This window comes from Bombina bombina, chromosome 3, assembly GCF_027579735.1.
Source record: "Bombina bombina isolate aBomBom1 chromosome 3, aBomBom1.pri, whole genome shotgun sequence".
Taxonomy (NCBI): Eukaryota; Metazoa; Chordata; class Amphibia; order Anura; family Bombinatoridae; genus Bombina; species Bombina bombina.
The window spans coordinates 250,344,661-250,361,001 of NC_069501.1; the positions used below are offsets into that span (position 1 = coordinate 250,344,661).

General features: G+C 37.4%; 1 protein-coding gene across 2 annotated transcripts in view; it reads right to left on the minus strand.

Moving 5' to 3' along the window:
* Positions 1-16,341, minus strand: part of SH2B2 (SH2B adaptor protein 2) — a 192,845-nt gene that overhangs the window by 14,388 nt on the left and 162,116 nt on the right. For both annotated transcript variants that reach the window (XM_053706256.1, XM_053706255.1), the window contains exons 4-6: positions 11,726-11,817; positions 5,984-6,078; positions 3,345-3,530 (exon numbers count right to left, since the gene is read on the minus strand). In XM_053706256.1, coding sequence (XP_053562231.1) covers positions 3,345-3,530; positions 5,984-6,078; positions 11,726-11,817 — 373 coding nt within the window. The remainder of the gene's footprint in view (positions 1-3,344; positions 3,531-5,983; positions 6,079-11,725; positions 11,818-16,341) is intronic.

Genomic DNA, 16,341 nt, shown 5'->3' on the forward strand with positions numbered 1-16,341 from the left:
AAAGCAAATAAAAAATTGATGTGATTAGAGGCGGCCTTCAAGGTCTTAGAAATTATCATATGAGCCTTCCTAGGTTTAGCTTTCAACTAAGAATACCAAGAGAATAAAGCAAAATTGGTGATAAAAGTAAATTGGAAAGTTGTTTAAAATGACATGCCCTATTTGAAACATGAAAGTTTTTTTTTGGACTTGACTGTCCCTTTAACTCAAATTTTTTCTTTAATCGTTCAGATAGAGCATGCAATTTTAAGCAACTTTCTAATTTACTCCTACAATCAATTTTCCTTTGCTCTCTTGCTATCTTTATTTAAAAAGCAGGAATTTAAAGCTTAGGAGCCAGTCCATTTTAGGTTCAACACCCTGAATACCACTTGCTTATTGGTAGCTACATTTAGCAAACCACTAAGCAGGCATAACCCAGGTTCTCACCCAAAAATGGTCCGGCTCGAAAGGTTTACATTCCTGCTTTTTTTTAATAAAGATAGCAAGAGAATGAAGAAAAATTGATAGTAGGAGTACATTAGAAAGTTGCTTAAAATTACATGTTCTATCTGAATCAGTAAAAAAAAAAAATCGTGTTTAGTGTCCCTTTAAGCAGAAGGAAGATTTTTTTTAATTTATTTAAAAATCTACATCAGGGACTAGTTTTAGTTTAAAACATACAGTTTTTTTTTTGTTTTTTTTTTTTATTATTTTTATTAAAGATTTTAGTGATAACAATCTTTTCTGGTCATCAACATGTCAGTACTGTAAAGAACAACATTGCAATGGAACAATTTTAAGTTAATGTCTATCATGCTGACTTTAATTTTAGATAAGGATAGGTCGTCGTCTCTTGTCCAGGTTCTTCTCGTGAGCCTTTAATATCAGCAGGAAAAGTATGGTAGTCGTCTGGCTCACTGGGACTGAAATTGGATAATCAGGGGGGGAGTAATAGTATAACAAACAAACTGGGGGATTAAAGTTTAACATTTGGTCCTATTCCTGGTTCTGCAAGGTATCTTCATTATCTGGATTGAGTCTCGCTGTATGAGTATTCGTAAATACAGTGCATAATATTATTTTCTGCAAGATAGGTAAACCACCGGTGCATCTCATCGTATGAATAGGGTATGTGAATATGGTATCAATTCTTTAGTCTATTGTTCTCAGCCCATGGTATAAGTGTGTTTACAGCTCATTATCTGGTAAGTAAGAATTGTCTGGGAATGTTGCTACTGTCTAGGCGGTGGGTGTGATGTGAAGTGATTCTTGCCAAATGAACTTAGCATTCAGAAAGGTGTCCATTTTATTGCGGCAGAGGTAGCCATATTGTTCTAATGATAGCTGGTCTTCTACTTCATCTAACCACATTAATTTAGAGATAGTCATGGGTTTTTTCCAGTGACGAGCTATTAATTTCCTAGCACTGTTAAGGCCAATCTGTAAAACTAATAATTTAAGGCGACAAGTCAATTTGGGTAGGTCGTTTAACAAAGCTATGTGTGGGGTTAGTGTGAAGTCAGTGGAGATGCCTTGCCTAAAATGCAACTCCAATGCATTCCAGAGAGGACGAATTCTGGGGCATTGCCACCACATATGCAATAAGCTACCACGGCTACCACATTCTCTCCAGCATCTGTCTGGCACAGTCGGGTATATGCTATTTAACCTTGATGGGGTTAAGTACCATCGGAGGAGAATTTTAAAATTAAGTTCTAATATCACTGCTGATGTCGAGGATTTCTTAACCGAACTAAATATGTGTACCCATTTGTCATGGTCTATGTGACTTGCAAGGTCTAGGTTCCATCTAGTGGTAAAGGGTGGCAGTGAGTCAGTATGGTTTTTAATGAGAAGTTTACGGGATATGGATAGTGTGCCACGTGGTATAAGGCCCCCATGACATATTTGTTCAAATGCTGTGAGTTTTCTAAGGAAATCGGTCTTGAACGGGGAGGTATGTATGAAGTGGTGTAGTTGTGCGTACTTTAGCCAGTTCGTGAATTTGCCGTCTGCTAGATCAGTCAATTTATCCCTTTCTAGAAGTTTGCCTGCTTCAATAAAATTGAATAAAGGGATAGTATAATCCCATTCGGTTAGTCTTTGATACCCTTTGTCTAGCCCACCCACCATCTCGACATTCAGCACTATAGGGAAAAGGGGGGATCTACTAGTGGAGATGTGTGTCTTAGTGGCAACTATGTGGTCCCAGTTCTTAAATAGCTGTTTATGTATGTTTAATTGTCGGCATTGTGGAGGTCTGAGTTCATTCGGTACCCAGCATAGGGCATGTACTAGTGGTGTTTTAAGTATATGAGAGTCTAATGTAACCCAGGCCTTACATTCCTGTTTTTTGTGCCAGTCCATGATCCTTTGGAGTGTCACTGCCTGATAGTATTCTTCAATTTTGGGAAGGCCTAGTCCACCCTCTGTAATTGGTCTGTACATTGTGTCTCTATTGATTCTAGGCCTACATTTTCCCCAGACAAACGAATTGAGGCTGTTTTGCAGTCGCGTCATGTACCATCGGGGGATGTGCAACGGTAGTGTTTGGAGAATATATGTGATTCTAGGGAGTGTGGTCATTTTTATAGCTTGTATTCGTCCCCACCAAGATATAGGCTTATTGGTCCATGTTTTAAGGTCCCTTTGCGTGTTGATAAGCAAAGCGTTGTAGTTTCTGTCGAAGAGTGTCGTCTGGATGGGAGAGAGGTAAATCCCTAGATATTTAATTGTGTCAGTTTTTAACTTTAGTGGGCATATTGCAGATAAGGATTGGAAATGGGCGTCTGTAAGCGTAATGTTTAAAATTTCAGATTTTTGTTTATTGACAAGGAAATTAGAATATTGTCCGAATCTGTCTAGCTCAGTTAAAATTTCTGGGATAGATGTGTGGGGGGAAGAAACCTAAAACATACAGTTTTAATAGCCAATACAACAAGATTATTTCTTGTAATATTGCACTTTTTAAGTATATAAAATTAGAACAAAGTTAAGATTAAAGGGACATGAAACCCACATTTTTTCTTTCATGATTCAGACAGAGAAAACAATTTTAAACAACTTTCCAATTTACTTATATTATCTAATGTGTTTCATTCTCTTGGTATCCTTTGTTAAAGAAGCATCAATGCACTACTGGGCACTAGCTGAATGCACTGGGTGAGCCTATAAGATGAGGCATATATGTGCAGCAACCAATCAGCAGCTCCTGAGTCTACCTAGGTATTCTTTTTAACAAAGGATATAAGGAAAACAAAATTAAATAGATAATAGACGCAAACTGGAAATTGTATAAAATCACATGCGCTATCTAAATTATGAAAGAACATTTTCTTCAGCAATTATCTTGTGTTAAGTACCTGGCAAATGGTTAGCAGCTGGAGACTCCAAAGTCTGTAGAAAATGTTCAAGCGGAACATGCACAAGGTGGTCTGCAGATGCCTGATCCCTGCTTCTTTTCCGAGGGGTTACTGCTGGCGGAGGAAGGAAAACGGCAGAGCAGGCTGTGGTGTCAGAAGGACACGTTTCCAGATGGCGATACATTCCTGAATAAGGGGAAAACAAAGGAAACATTAATGCTGTCCTTAAATCATATTTACATATCTAAAATGATGCTATGTCTAACTGCTCACTAGAAAAGTAATAGCGATCCTAAGCAAACCTTTTTAGAGCAACCTTTAAACCACTTGTCACTTTAATCATCTTTTTTTATAAACAAACAGGTAAAAAAAAATAAAGAAACAAATTAATCACAACTGTAGCATGAATGTAAAAATCCTGAAATGCATATGAAATCTGCTTTAAACCACCAGTATCTTTTTATGTTAGTGTACAGGTAATTTATGCTTCAGTTGCATGTGTTTCATGCAGGACAAAGCACCACCCTCACTCATTATAAACTATGCATGCATTTTAATACACAGAGAGACTATGCAGTAATGAATTATAAATAAACCAGCAGTGTATGAAACAGTAAACAAATAATCTAGTAATATTTTCTGCACGTCAACAGGAAAAATGTGATCCTGTTTGTGGTGGATCTGCTTGATAAAAAAGCAATATTCTCCATAATGAGACTCCTCAAGGAGACCCAAAGAGCATAAACCAAGAAACCACTGTGTGCAAGAGCTAACTATAACTTCATTTCTACAACAATTCAAAAGAGGGAGTCGGTCTTAATTATGACACTGAGACCATACCTCATCCCTGATTCCCTGCTGGAACCAGGTTTAAGGTAGGGGGTTCCTTGGGTTGAAGGACTCTTGAACAGGGCTATTCTTTTTAGTGTATATATTTTGGGGATGGGAAAAGAACCCAAGGGTGCTTTAAAGTGTCAGTGATCAGTGCAGTATAGTGTTTATTTTTGTAATAATTGGTATACTGAAACTTAAAGGACCAGTGAATACAGCTGATTTGCTAAATAAACAAATGCATGATAAAAAGACAATGCGATAGCACTTAGTATGAACTTCAAATTAGTATTAGATTTTTTTTCTAACAAACTTCAAAGTTATTTATATTTCCACTCCCCCTATACCATGTGACAGCCATCAGCCAATCACAAATGCATATACGTATATTCTGTGTATTCTTGCACATGCTCAGTAGGAGCTGGTGACTCAAAAAGTGTAAATTTAAAAAGACTGTGCACATTTGGTTAATGGAAGTAAATTGGAAAGTTGTTTATAATTGCATGGTCTATCTGAATAATTAAAATTTAATTTGACCTGAGTGTCCCTTTAAGTGGTTATTTAGTTAAATGGGGTACTGTGATGGGGAGTCAGCTAGTTTGTGAAAAATTGAGACAGCTTCATAACAGCATTTACTTCTAAACCTGTGTGAATTTATTAGCTTTGTGAAACTTCAGATGTTCTGAGAAACACTACTGACATCTAATACAAGATGAAATGTATTCAATTTGAGTTAAGTAATAATGCAACTGTAATGCAAGTTTAACGCATACATTTTTCCCAGGTAGGACAATTATTATAGATCAAGATTTGAAGCAAGACTGGCATCTAGTCCTGTGTGTATTTTTATCTAAATGATTATGTTCAGCTACATGTTTAATTATATTACTGCCAGAGGAACATTAGGGCTTTTCTTTTCTGTAAAAAGAAGTATAAAACCACAAAATTAGATAACTAACCCTGTCACTCTGGGAAAAATACTAAAAGAAAGATGATTTAATGATTGCACTAAACCATTACCTCTTTTTAGACTGGTTCAACTTCAAAACTATGTTATGTCTACTAAACTATTCATCACCAGAGTGACAAAAAGTAATGACAAGATAAAGGCAACTTATTATTCCTAATTACATCAAATATTTTTTATACATAGAGGTATGTGGCTCTTCTATACACTTTACAGCAAACAAGATAACTTTTTTATTGGATTGTGCTGAGACAAATGTAGTAAAATGAGAAATCAGTCTCTCTTTAAGATGGACTGTGTATTATTTTTTTCTCAAGGTGCCTGCTAGATTTACCCTTTCACCACCTCTTCTCCCTACTTACATTACCTTTATCTGGCCATCCACTGCAAATGTTTCCACCTTGAATCCAATAGCAGTGCTAGCCATACGACACTAAAGCATTTGTTTTTTCTCTGAAGCATTTTGTTTTTTGGAGTGCCGTATGGCTATCATGGGTATTGGAAACATCACCTCTTGAAAAAAAAATACATTTGCGGTAGGCAGCTGGAGAAGTTTAATGTAAAACAATGATTAAACTAGTCAAATTTGGTTACAGAAAATATTTAATTAAAATCATGAATGAAGGTCCTATTAATTTATTGCATTCATTCATTATAGCTTTACCGAATGGTTTAAATTTACCATCACTTTAATCTATAGCACACACACCGTCTTACTGTTTAAGGCCTTAGTATCTTAGTGGATAGATTAAAAATAATTATTTTAATACTATCATTTCACAACCTACCTTTTGGACACACCTGGCCTAAAGTACATGGATACAAGCCATTAGATAATTACCTTCTGCTAGGAATTCACAGCTGCATGATGAGACCCTGCTTGGTAGACACAAACCCTGCTCACAAGAAGAAAGTTCTATGTCATCCCCACTGTCTCTGAAAATACATTTAAAAAAAAAATTAAACTTAAAAAATACAGTAGAACTTTTAACTGCAGTAATTTTCTTTATATTGTATTTCAGTGGAATAAAAAAAAATTGAGATTATTGCTTGATTCATAGTAGGTTATAACTTTAAGAGCTACAACTAAAGCACAGTCAGGTCCAGGTACACTTCTTTTTTTTCTTCTTTCCCAAGGAAAGAATTTTGCAATCATCCACCATAGTTGGCTTACGTCATCGTCCATGTATTTTGGTTGCTGAGTTCACCAGTGCATTACTTATTTTTAAGAATTTCAAATTGTTGATTTGACCACTCCTAATGTTTCTGCTATCTCTCTGATGTTTTTTTTTTTTTAAATTTGTTTAAGCTAATGATGACCTGCTTTACTTAGACATTGATAAAGTTATATATATATATTTAGCTGTTTATAAAAAATATTGGAGTTGACGTTATATAATGATTTTGGCATAAAGTGCAGACTGTCAGTTTTAACTTTAAGTTATTTACATCCAACATGAGTAAATGGTTTAGAAATTACACTTTTTATATGTAGTCCCCTATTTTCAAGGGACCAAAAGTAATTGGCCATATGACTGAGAAGCTGTTTAATGGCCAGATGTGGGCTGTTCCCTTAGTGTTTCATTAACAATTAATCAATTAAAATCTAGAGTTAATTCCACATGTGGAATATGCATTTGGAATCTGTTGCTGGGAACTCAATATGAGGTCCAAAGAGCTGTCGATGCAAGTAAAACAGGCCATTATTAGGCTAAAAAAATCCATCAAAGAGATAGGAACATTAGAGGTGGCCAATTCAACATTATTATGCAGGTAATTAATTGTTTGACAAAGTTGCAGCAGCAGATGATGAAAGAAAGATCAAGAAAATAATTTGAGAAAATCAGCAATGCTGAAGATGGGTGAGGGAATTACCAGTAAAAATTAATATTACAATAGTCAATTATGTAAAATAAAAGAAAGTGGCTGAAACCTTTTGCAGTATAATTCCTGTGGGATTCTTGATGGGTGGGTATCTGTTTATGGTAATAAATGTAGTGGACAAAACTGGGTGTATTGACAAATGTGAGAGCTGAAGAAGAGTTTGGAGCCAAAGGTGACACACACAGAAAGCCTTGTTGACAGATGTAACTATAGAATTAATAATAGATGTGATTCAGGGATTGTTGGATACAAAGGTTAATAGATCAGTTTTGGACCAGTTGAGTTTTAGGTAGCTGTGGGACATCCAGGGAGAGATGACACACAATGGAAGCTGTAAGAGATATTAGAAAATATGTATATATGTTGTTATAGGCAAATTGGTGGTATAGAAAGACTTAGTCACAGCTAAACCAAATGAATGGAGTAAGATTCACAATGTGAAATATTAAATGAACAAGCAAAAGAAAAGATGGTACCGGAGAAGGACATACTTGAGGATTTATTAGATAGATACAGTGACAACCAAGCCAGGGCTGTGTCATAATAAAGGAAAAAGCCTACAAGAAGGGTATCCAGCTAACTCAAATTAGGGACCACAATAGAAGTCAATTATTTGATGAGTATATAAGGGAAGAAAAGAAAGGAATATATATATATATATATATATATATACTCCTATATAGTAAAAAAAATCAGACGAGTAAGTGTATACCAAAAATGTGCCAGCTAGTTAAAGCTGCATACCTAGAAACCTCTATATTTGATTCACACAGAGAAAACAGGAGTAAACCAGTTATAGAGAACATAGAAGGGTTATGGGTTGCAAATGGTGAGAATAAATGTCTAAAAGGCAATAGCTATAACTACATCATGCAACACACTGTAAAGGAACAAAAAGAAGAACACAAAAACATTAATCGAGCTAAAAATAATATAAAGGTGAAATAAACTCATATAACCAAATATATAGTTTAACATTGGATTTCTAAACTAAGCAATTTGCTTAAGCCACAATTTTTCTTTCTTTCTTTCTTTCTTTCTTTCTTTCTTTCTTTCTTTCTTTCTTTCTTTCTTTCTTTCTTTCTTTCTTTCTTTCTTTCTTTCTTTCTTTCTTTCTTTCTTTTATCTATACCAGTGATTTTTAACCTTTTTTTTGCCGTGGCACACTTTTTTACATTAAAAAACCCTGTGGCACACCACCATCCCAAAATTTTTAAAAAAATCACACATTGTAGCCTAATACAGCATATATATATACACATACACACAAACACACACATACTGTATGTATTGTGCTGTTATGCCACGCCTCCTACAAACTACCCCTGCACTGGGAGTAAAAAACAAGCAAAGTTTAAAAAACATGTCACACTGTTGTCAGTCTGCCGTGGCACACCTGAGGATCTCTCACGGCACACTAGTGTGCCACGGCACACTGGTTGAAAAACACTGATCTATACTATAATTGCGTTTGTAATGTCCGTCCCCGTCGGCAGTTGTGCACGCATCCTCAATGGAATTTTGGCAGCACGAGGTAGCCAACAGAATGTTGTCTGCGCACGCAGCCAAAAGAATTTGCGCTGCATCTAGGTGGATTCAGAAAATGGCAGAGTGGTGAAAGAATCCACCGAAGATGCAGCGAAGGCAAAAGGAGCATTACAAAAAAAAAAAAAACACCGCCCCCACCAAGTATAACAAAAAAAACCTAACCTCCCACACAAAGTAAATTAACACCTAATCCGCAATCCCACACATCCCAAAATAATAAATTAATTAACCCCTAATCTGCAAATAACCTTACATATTAATCCCTTAACCGTCAACCACCCACATCGCAATAAACCTAATTACCATATTAACCCCTAAACCGCAAAACCCCCACATCACAATAAACCTAATTACCCTATTAACCCCTAAACCGCACACTCCCACAGAGCAATAAACCTAATTACCCTAGTAACCCCTTAAACCGCCAAAACCCAAAACGCATATAACTAAATAAATTACTAAGCCCCCTAACCTAACACCCCCTAACTTAGCACCCCCTAAATTAAACCCAATTATCTAAATTAAAAATACAAAATTACAAAAAATAAAAAAGTCTAACATTACAGAAAATAATAAACAAATTATCAAAAATAAAACAATTAAACCTAATCCCTATGGAAATAAAAAAGCCCCCTCCAAAATAAAAACACCCCCTAATCTAATGCAAAGGTTTTTTTTCAGGTCATTGCCCTAAGTTAAACAGCTCTTTTACAGTTACAAAAAATTCTAAGTCGCCCCAACAATAAAACCCACCACCCACAAAACCCCCCAAAATAAATAAACCTAACACCTGAAAAGGGCATTTGTATGGACATTGCCCTTAAAAGGGCATTTAGCTCTTTTAAGAATTGTTCATCCCTAATCTAAATAAAACAAACCCCCCCAAAATTTAAAAAATAACCTAAGTCTAACCTCCAGGTTGGTACTCACGGTTCCTGAAGTCTGGCAGAGAAGGTCCTGTTCTAGGTGGTGAAGTCTTCAAAACGGCGACCTCTTCTTTTTTCTTCCAGGAACAAGCCGGCGTGGAGCGGAGGGCGGAGCTGAAGACCAATGACCGCGGAGCTGAAGACTGGCGACCCTGAAACTGAAGACTAGTGACCCTGGAACTTAAGACTGGCAACTGCGGAGCCATGGAGCGTGGAGGATTCTCTTAGTACGATCATTGAGGTACACTGAATACTGAATTCAAGGTACGTGATTAAAGATGGCATCCTTTGAATTCATATTGTCTGATTTGATTTTTCAAATTCAAATCAGCCAATAGGATGAGAGCTACTGAACTCCTATTGGCTAATTTGAACAGCCAATAGAATTTCAGTAGCTCTCATCCTATTTGCTGATTTGAATTTGAAGAATCAAATCAGCCAATAGGAATTCAAGGGACGCCATCTTTAAAAGGGCATTTAGCTCTTTTAAGAATTGCTCATCCCTAATCTAAATAAAACAAACCCCCCCAAAAAAGTTTTAAAAAAACCTAAGTCTAACCCCCAGGTTGGTACTCACGGTTCCTGAAGTCTGGTGGAGAAGGTCCAGTTCCAGGCGGTGAAGTCTTCCAAGCGGCGACCTCTTCTTTTTTCTTCCAGGAACAAGCCGGCGCGGAACGGAGGGCAGAGCTGAAGACCGATGACCGCGGAGCTGGAGACCGGCAACCCTGAAACTGAAAACTGACGACCCTGGAACTTAAGACCAGCGACCGCGGAGCCATGGAGCGTGGAGGATTCTCTTCGTACGATCTTCGAGGTACACTGAATACTGAATTCAAGGTATGCGATTAAAGATGGCGTCCCTTGAATTCCTATTATCTGATTTGATTTTTCAAATTCAAATCAGCCAATAGGATGAGAGCTACTGAAATCCTATTGGCTAATTTGAACAGCCAATAGGATTTCAGTAGCTCTCATCCTATTCGCTGATTTGAATTTGAAGAATCAAATCAGCCAATAGGAATTCAAGGGACGCCATCTTTAATCGTGTACCTTGAATTCACTATTCGCTGTACGGCGGTGATTGTAAGAAGAGGATCCTCCACGCTCCATGGCTCTGCGGTCGCCGGTCTTTAGTTCAGCCGTCGCCGGTTTTCAGTTCCGCTTTCCTGGATGAAGAAAGAAGAGGTCCCCGCTTGGAAGAAGTTGTCGGCCGCTTGGAAGAAGACTTCAACGCCTAGAAGAGGACCTTCTTCTCCGGACTTCAGCAACCGTGAGTACCAACCTGGGGGGTTAGAGTTAGGTTTTTTTACATTATTTTTTTTTTTTTAGATTAGGGATGGGCAGCAAAAGTGCTGAATGCCCTTTTAAGGGCAATTTCCATACAAATGCCCTTTTCAGGGCAATGGATAGTTTAGGTTTTTTAGTGTTAGGTTTTTTATTTTGGGGGGTTTGGTGGGTGGTGGGTTTTACTGTTAGGAGGGACTTTGTTTATTTTTGATGTAAAAGAGCTGTTAGGGCAATGCCCTACAAAAAAGCCCTTTTAAGGGCTATTGGTAGCTTAGCATTAGATTAGGAGGTGTTTTTATTTTGGGGGGCTTTTTTATTTTCATAGGGATTAGGTTTAATTTTTTAAAGTTTAATAATTTTGTTTTTTATTTTCTTTAATATAAGATTTTGTTATTTTCTTTAATTTTAGCTTATTTTAAACTTAGGTTTAATTTTTAAATTTTGGGGGGTTAGACAGGTTTTTTTTTTTAGATTAGGGTTATGGGCACTTCTTAAAAGAGCTAAATGCCCTTTTAAGGGCAATGCCCATAGAAATGCCCTTTTCAGGGCAATGGGTAGTTTAGGTTTTTTAGTGTTAGGTTTATTTATTTTGGGGGGTTTGGTGGGTTTTACTGTTAGGGGGGACTTGTAACTGCAAAAGAGCTGTTTAACTTAGGGCAATGCCCTACAAAAAGCCCTTTTAGGGGCAATTGGTAGTTTAGCATTATATTAGGGGGGGGGTTATTTGGGGGGGGGGCTTTTTTATTTTCATAGGGATTAAGTTGGATTTTTTTTATTTTGGATAATGTGTTTATTTTTTCTATAGTTCTATTTTTTTTTATTTTTTTTATTTACAACACATAGACTGCCCTCTGGGCACGCTTACCAACTAGTTCTATAATAAAGAACATTGCATTTTACATGAACTTATAGTAAAAATGATAATAAGGAATACTTACCCAGGATCTAGACAGTCTTGTATATCAGCTACCCAAGAATGCTTCTGAAGAGAGTCAATTGTTTCCAATATGTACTCAGCTGAATTTTCTACCTAAAAGGAATAATGAACATCTGTATGTATACACAATTTATATGATGATATATAGATTAACATACCCGCCATACCATAACCATAACATACAAAATACATTCACATAGGGACACTAAAACAAACGTATATTTAAACAGTTATTTAAAGGGATACTAAACCCAAATTTTTTCTTTCATGATTCAGATAGAGCATGCAATTTTAAGCAACTTTCTAATTTACTCTTGTTATTAATTTTTCTTTGTTCTCTTGCTATCTTTATTTTAAAAGCAAGAATGTAAAACTTAGGGGCCGGCCCATTTTTGGTTCAGAACCTGGGCAGCGCTTGCTGACTGGTGGCTAAATGAAGCCACCAATAAGCAAGCACTATCCAGGGTGCTTAACCTAAAGCGGTTATCATCTACTAGCTCTAGCTCATTCCCAACTGATCTTCCATTTCTCTCACTTTCCTCAGTCCAACTGTATATTTTAAACTGTTAGATCCAGTTGGTACAGTATGATCCACTTTGCCAGTTCTTAAAAGACCAGTAAATACAGTAGATTAGAATAGTCAACAAAAGCATAATAAAACGACAATGCAATAGCACTTAACCAATCACAAATGCACATACGTATATTCTGTGAATCTTGCACATGCTCAGTAGGAGCTGCTGACTCAAAACTTGTAAATATGAAAAGACTGTGCACATTTTGTTAATGGAATCAAATTGGAAAGTTGTTTAAAATTGTGTGCTCTATCTGAATCAGGAAAGTTTAATTTTGACATTAGTGTGTCCCTTTAAAGTGGAGTGATATTTTACAAACACACACCAAAGAAATTACCTTGAGATTTCTTCTTAACGTACACTTCAAACATCTCTTTATATTTTCTCCATGACAAACATTTAATTTATCCTGCACTCTCTAAGAAATTTCCTGACCAGCCTTGTCAGTGTTTCTGCCGGCTTCAGCTGCTACCAAATACACATGCCCCCAACATACAAAGTGCAAAATATAAATGTATATTGTGTTTAGAACTAATGTTACATGAAATTTTATTTTCATCCTCATTACAGAACATATAAGGATAGACTTTTACCATACCAGAATCAATTTAAAAACAATCACCTAGATTACGAGTTTTGCGTTAACAGGGGTGCGGTGCTAACAAGCAGTTTTCCCTCACCGCTCACTTGCAGACAGCGCTGGTGTTACTGTTTTTTTACAAACCCGGCGTTGACCGCAAAAAAAGTGAGCGAAGAGCAAAATTTAGCTCCACATCTCACCTCAATACCAGCGCTGCTTACGGTAGCGGTGAGTTGGATAAAATGTGCTCGTGCACTATTTCCCCATAGGAATCAATGGGGGAGAGCTGGCTGAAAAAAAAAACTAACGCCTGCAAAAAAGCAGCGTTCAGCTTCTAACGCAGCCCCATTGATTCCTATGGGGAAATACATTTTATGTCTACACCTAAAACCCTAATCTTACACTTATTAACCCCAAATCTGACGCCCCCAACATCGCCGACACCTACATTCTATTATTAACCTCTAATCTGCTGCTCCGACAACAGCCACCTACATTATGCTTATGAACCCCTAATCTGATGCCCCCAACATCTCTGAACCCTACATTATATTTATTAACCCCTAATCTGCCGCTCCCAATGTCGCCACAACCTAACTAAATTTATTAACCCCTAATCTGCCCCCCATAACGTGGCCGCCACTATATTAAATGTATTAACCCCTGAACCTAAGTCTAACCCTAAACCTAACCCCTTGAAGATCACCCTACCTTGAGAAGTCTTCACCCAACCGGGCCGAAGTCCTCCACAAAGCCGGCAGAAGTGGTCCTCTAGACGGGCAGAAGTGGTCCTCCAGACGGGCAGAAGTCTTCATCCAGGCGGCATCTTCTATCTTCATCCATCTGGCACGGAGCGGCTCCATCTTCAAGACATCCGACACAGAGCATCCTCTTCAAACGACGGCCGACTGAAGAATGAAGTTTCCTTTAAATTATGTCATCCAAGATGGCTTCCCTTCAATTCCGATAGTTAAAATAAATACAAAGTTGCCTGTAAATAAAAATAAACCCTAAGATAGATACAGTGTAACTATTAGTTATATTGTAGCTATCGTAGGGTTTATTTTACAGGTAAGTATTTAGTTTTAAATAGGAATAATTTAGTTAATGATAGTTATTTTATTTAGATTTATTAAACTTATATTTCAGTTAGGGGGGGTTAGGTTTAGGGTTAGACTTAGGTTTAGGGGTTAATACATTTAATATAGTGGCGGTGATTAGGGGTTAATAAATGTAGGTAGGTGTCGGCGATATTACGGCAGGCAGATTATGGGTTAATAATATTTAACTAGTGTTTGCGATGCGGAGTGCGACGGTTTAGGGGTTAATATGTTTATTATAGTGGCGGCGATGTCCGGTTCGGCAGATTAGGGGTTAAAATAACATAATTTATGTAAGAACTTACCTGATAAATTCATTTCTTTCATATTGGCAAGAGTCCATGAGCTAGTGACATATGGGATATACAATCCAACCAGGAGGGGCAAAGTTTCCCAAACCTCAAAATGCCTATAAATACACCCCCTCACCACACCCACAATTCAGTTTAAGGAATAGCCAAGCAGTGGGGTGATAAAGAAAGGAGTAGAAAGCATCAACAAAGGAAATTTGATAATAATTGTGCTTTATACAAAAAATCATAACCACCATAGAAAGGGTGGGCCTCATGGACTCTTGCCAATATGAAAGAAATGAATTTATCAGGTAAGTTCTTACATAAATTATGTTTTCTTTCATGTAATTGGCAAGAGTCCATGAGCTAGTGACATATGGGATATCAATACCCAAGATGTGGAGTCTTCCACTCAAGAGTCACTAGAGAGGGAGGGAATAAAAATAAAAACAGCCATATTTCGCTGAAAAAAATTAATCCACAACCCAAAAAAATAAGTTTATTTTCATTTTTGAAAGAAAAAAACTTAAATCAAAAAGCAGAAGAATCAAACTGAAACAACTGCCTGAAGAACTTTTCTACCAAAAACTGCTTCCGAAGAAGCAAATACATCAAAACGGTAAAATTTAGTAAATGTATGCAAAGAGGACCAAGTCGCCGCTTTGCAAATCTGATCAACTGAAGCTTCATTCCTAAAAGCCCATGAAGTGGAGACTGATCTAGTAGAATGAGCTGTAATTCTCTGAGGCGGGGCCTGACCCGACTCCAAATAAGCTTGATGAATCAAAAGTTTCAACCAAGAAGCCAAGGAAATAGCAGAAGCCTTCTGACCTTTCCTAGGACCAGAAAATAAAACAAATAGACTGGAAGTCTTCCTGAAATCTTTAGTAGCTTCCACATAATATTTCAAAGCTCTTACCACATCCAAAGAATGTAAGGATCTCTCCAAAGAATTCTTAGGATTAGGACACAAGGATGGGACAACAATTTCTCTACTAATGTTGTTAGAATTCACAACCTTAGGTAAAAATTGAAAAGAAGTCCGCAAAACTGCCTTATCCTGATGAAAAATCAGAAAAGGAGACTAACAAGAAAGAGCAGATAGCTCAGAAACTCTTCTAGCAGAAGAGATAGCCAAAAGGAACAACACTTTCCAAGAAAGTAGTTTAATGTCCAAAGAATGCATAGGCTCAAATGGAGGAGCCTGTAAAGCCTTCAGAACCAAATTAAGACTCCAAGGAGGAGAAATTGATTTAATGACAGGCTTAATACGAACTAAAGCCTGTACAAAACAGTGAATATCAGCAAGTATGGCAATCTTTCTGTGAAATAAAACAGAAAGAGCGGAGATTTGTCCTTTCAAGGAACTTGCAGACAAACCCTTATCCAAACCATCCTGAAGGAACTGTAAAATTCTAGGAATTCTAAAAGAATGCCAGGAGAATTTATGAGAAGAACACCATGAAATGTAAGTCTTCCAAACTCTATAATAAATCTTCCTAGAGACAGATTTACGAGCTTGTAACATAGTATTAATCACTGAGTCAGAGAAACCTCTATGACTTAGAACTAAGCATTCAATTTCCATATCTTCAAATTTAATGATTTGAGATCCTGATGGTAAAAACGGACCTTGAGATAGTAGGTCCGGCCGTAACGGAAGTGGCCAAGGCGGGCAACTGGACATCCGAACCAGACCCGCATACCAAAACCTGTGTGGCCATGCTGGAGCCACCAGCAACACAAAAGACTGTTCCATGATGATTTTGGAGATCACTCTTGGAAGGAGAACTAGAGGCGGGAAGATGTAAGCAGGTTGATAACACCAAGAAAGTCTCAGCGCATCCACTGCTTCCGCCTGAACATCCCTGGACCTGGACAGGTATCTGGGAAGTTTCTTGTTTAGATGAGAGGCCATGAGATCTATCTCTGGAAGCCCCCACATCTGAACAATCTGAGAAAACACATCTGGATGGAGAGACCACTCCCCTGGATGTAAAGTCTGGCGGCTGAGATAATCCGCCTCCCAATTGTCTACGCCTGGGATATGCACCGCAGAGATTAGACAG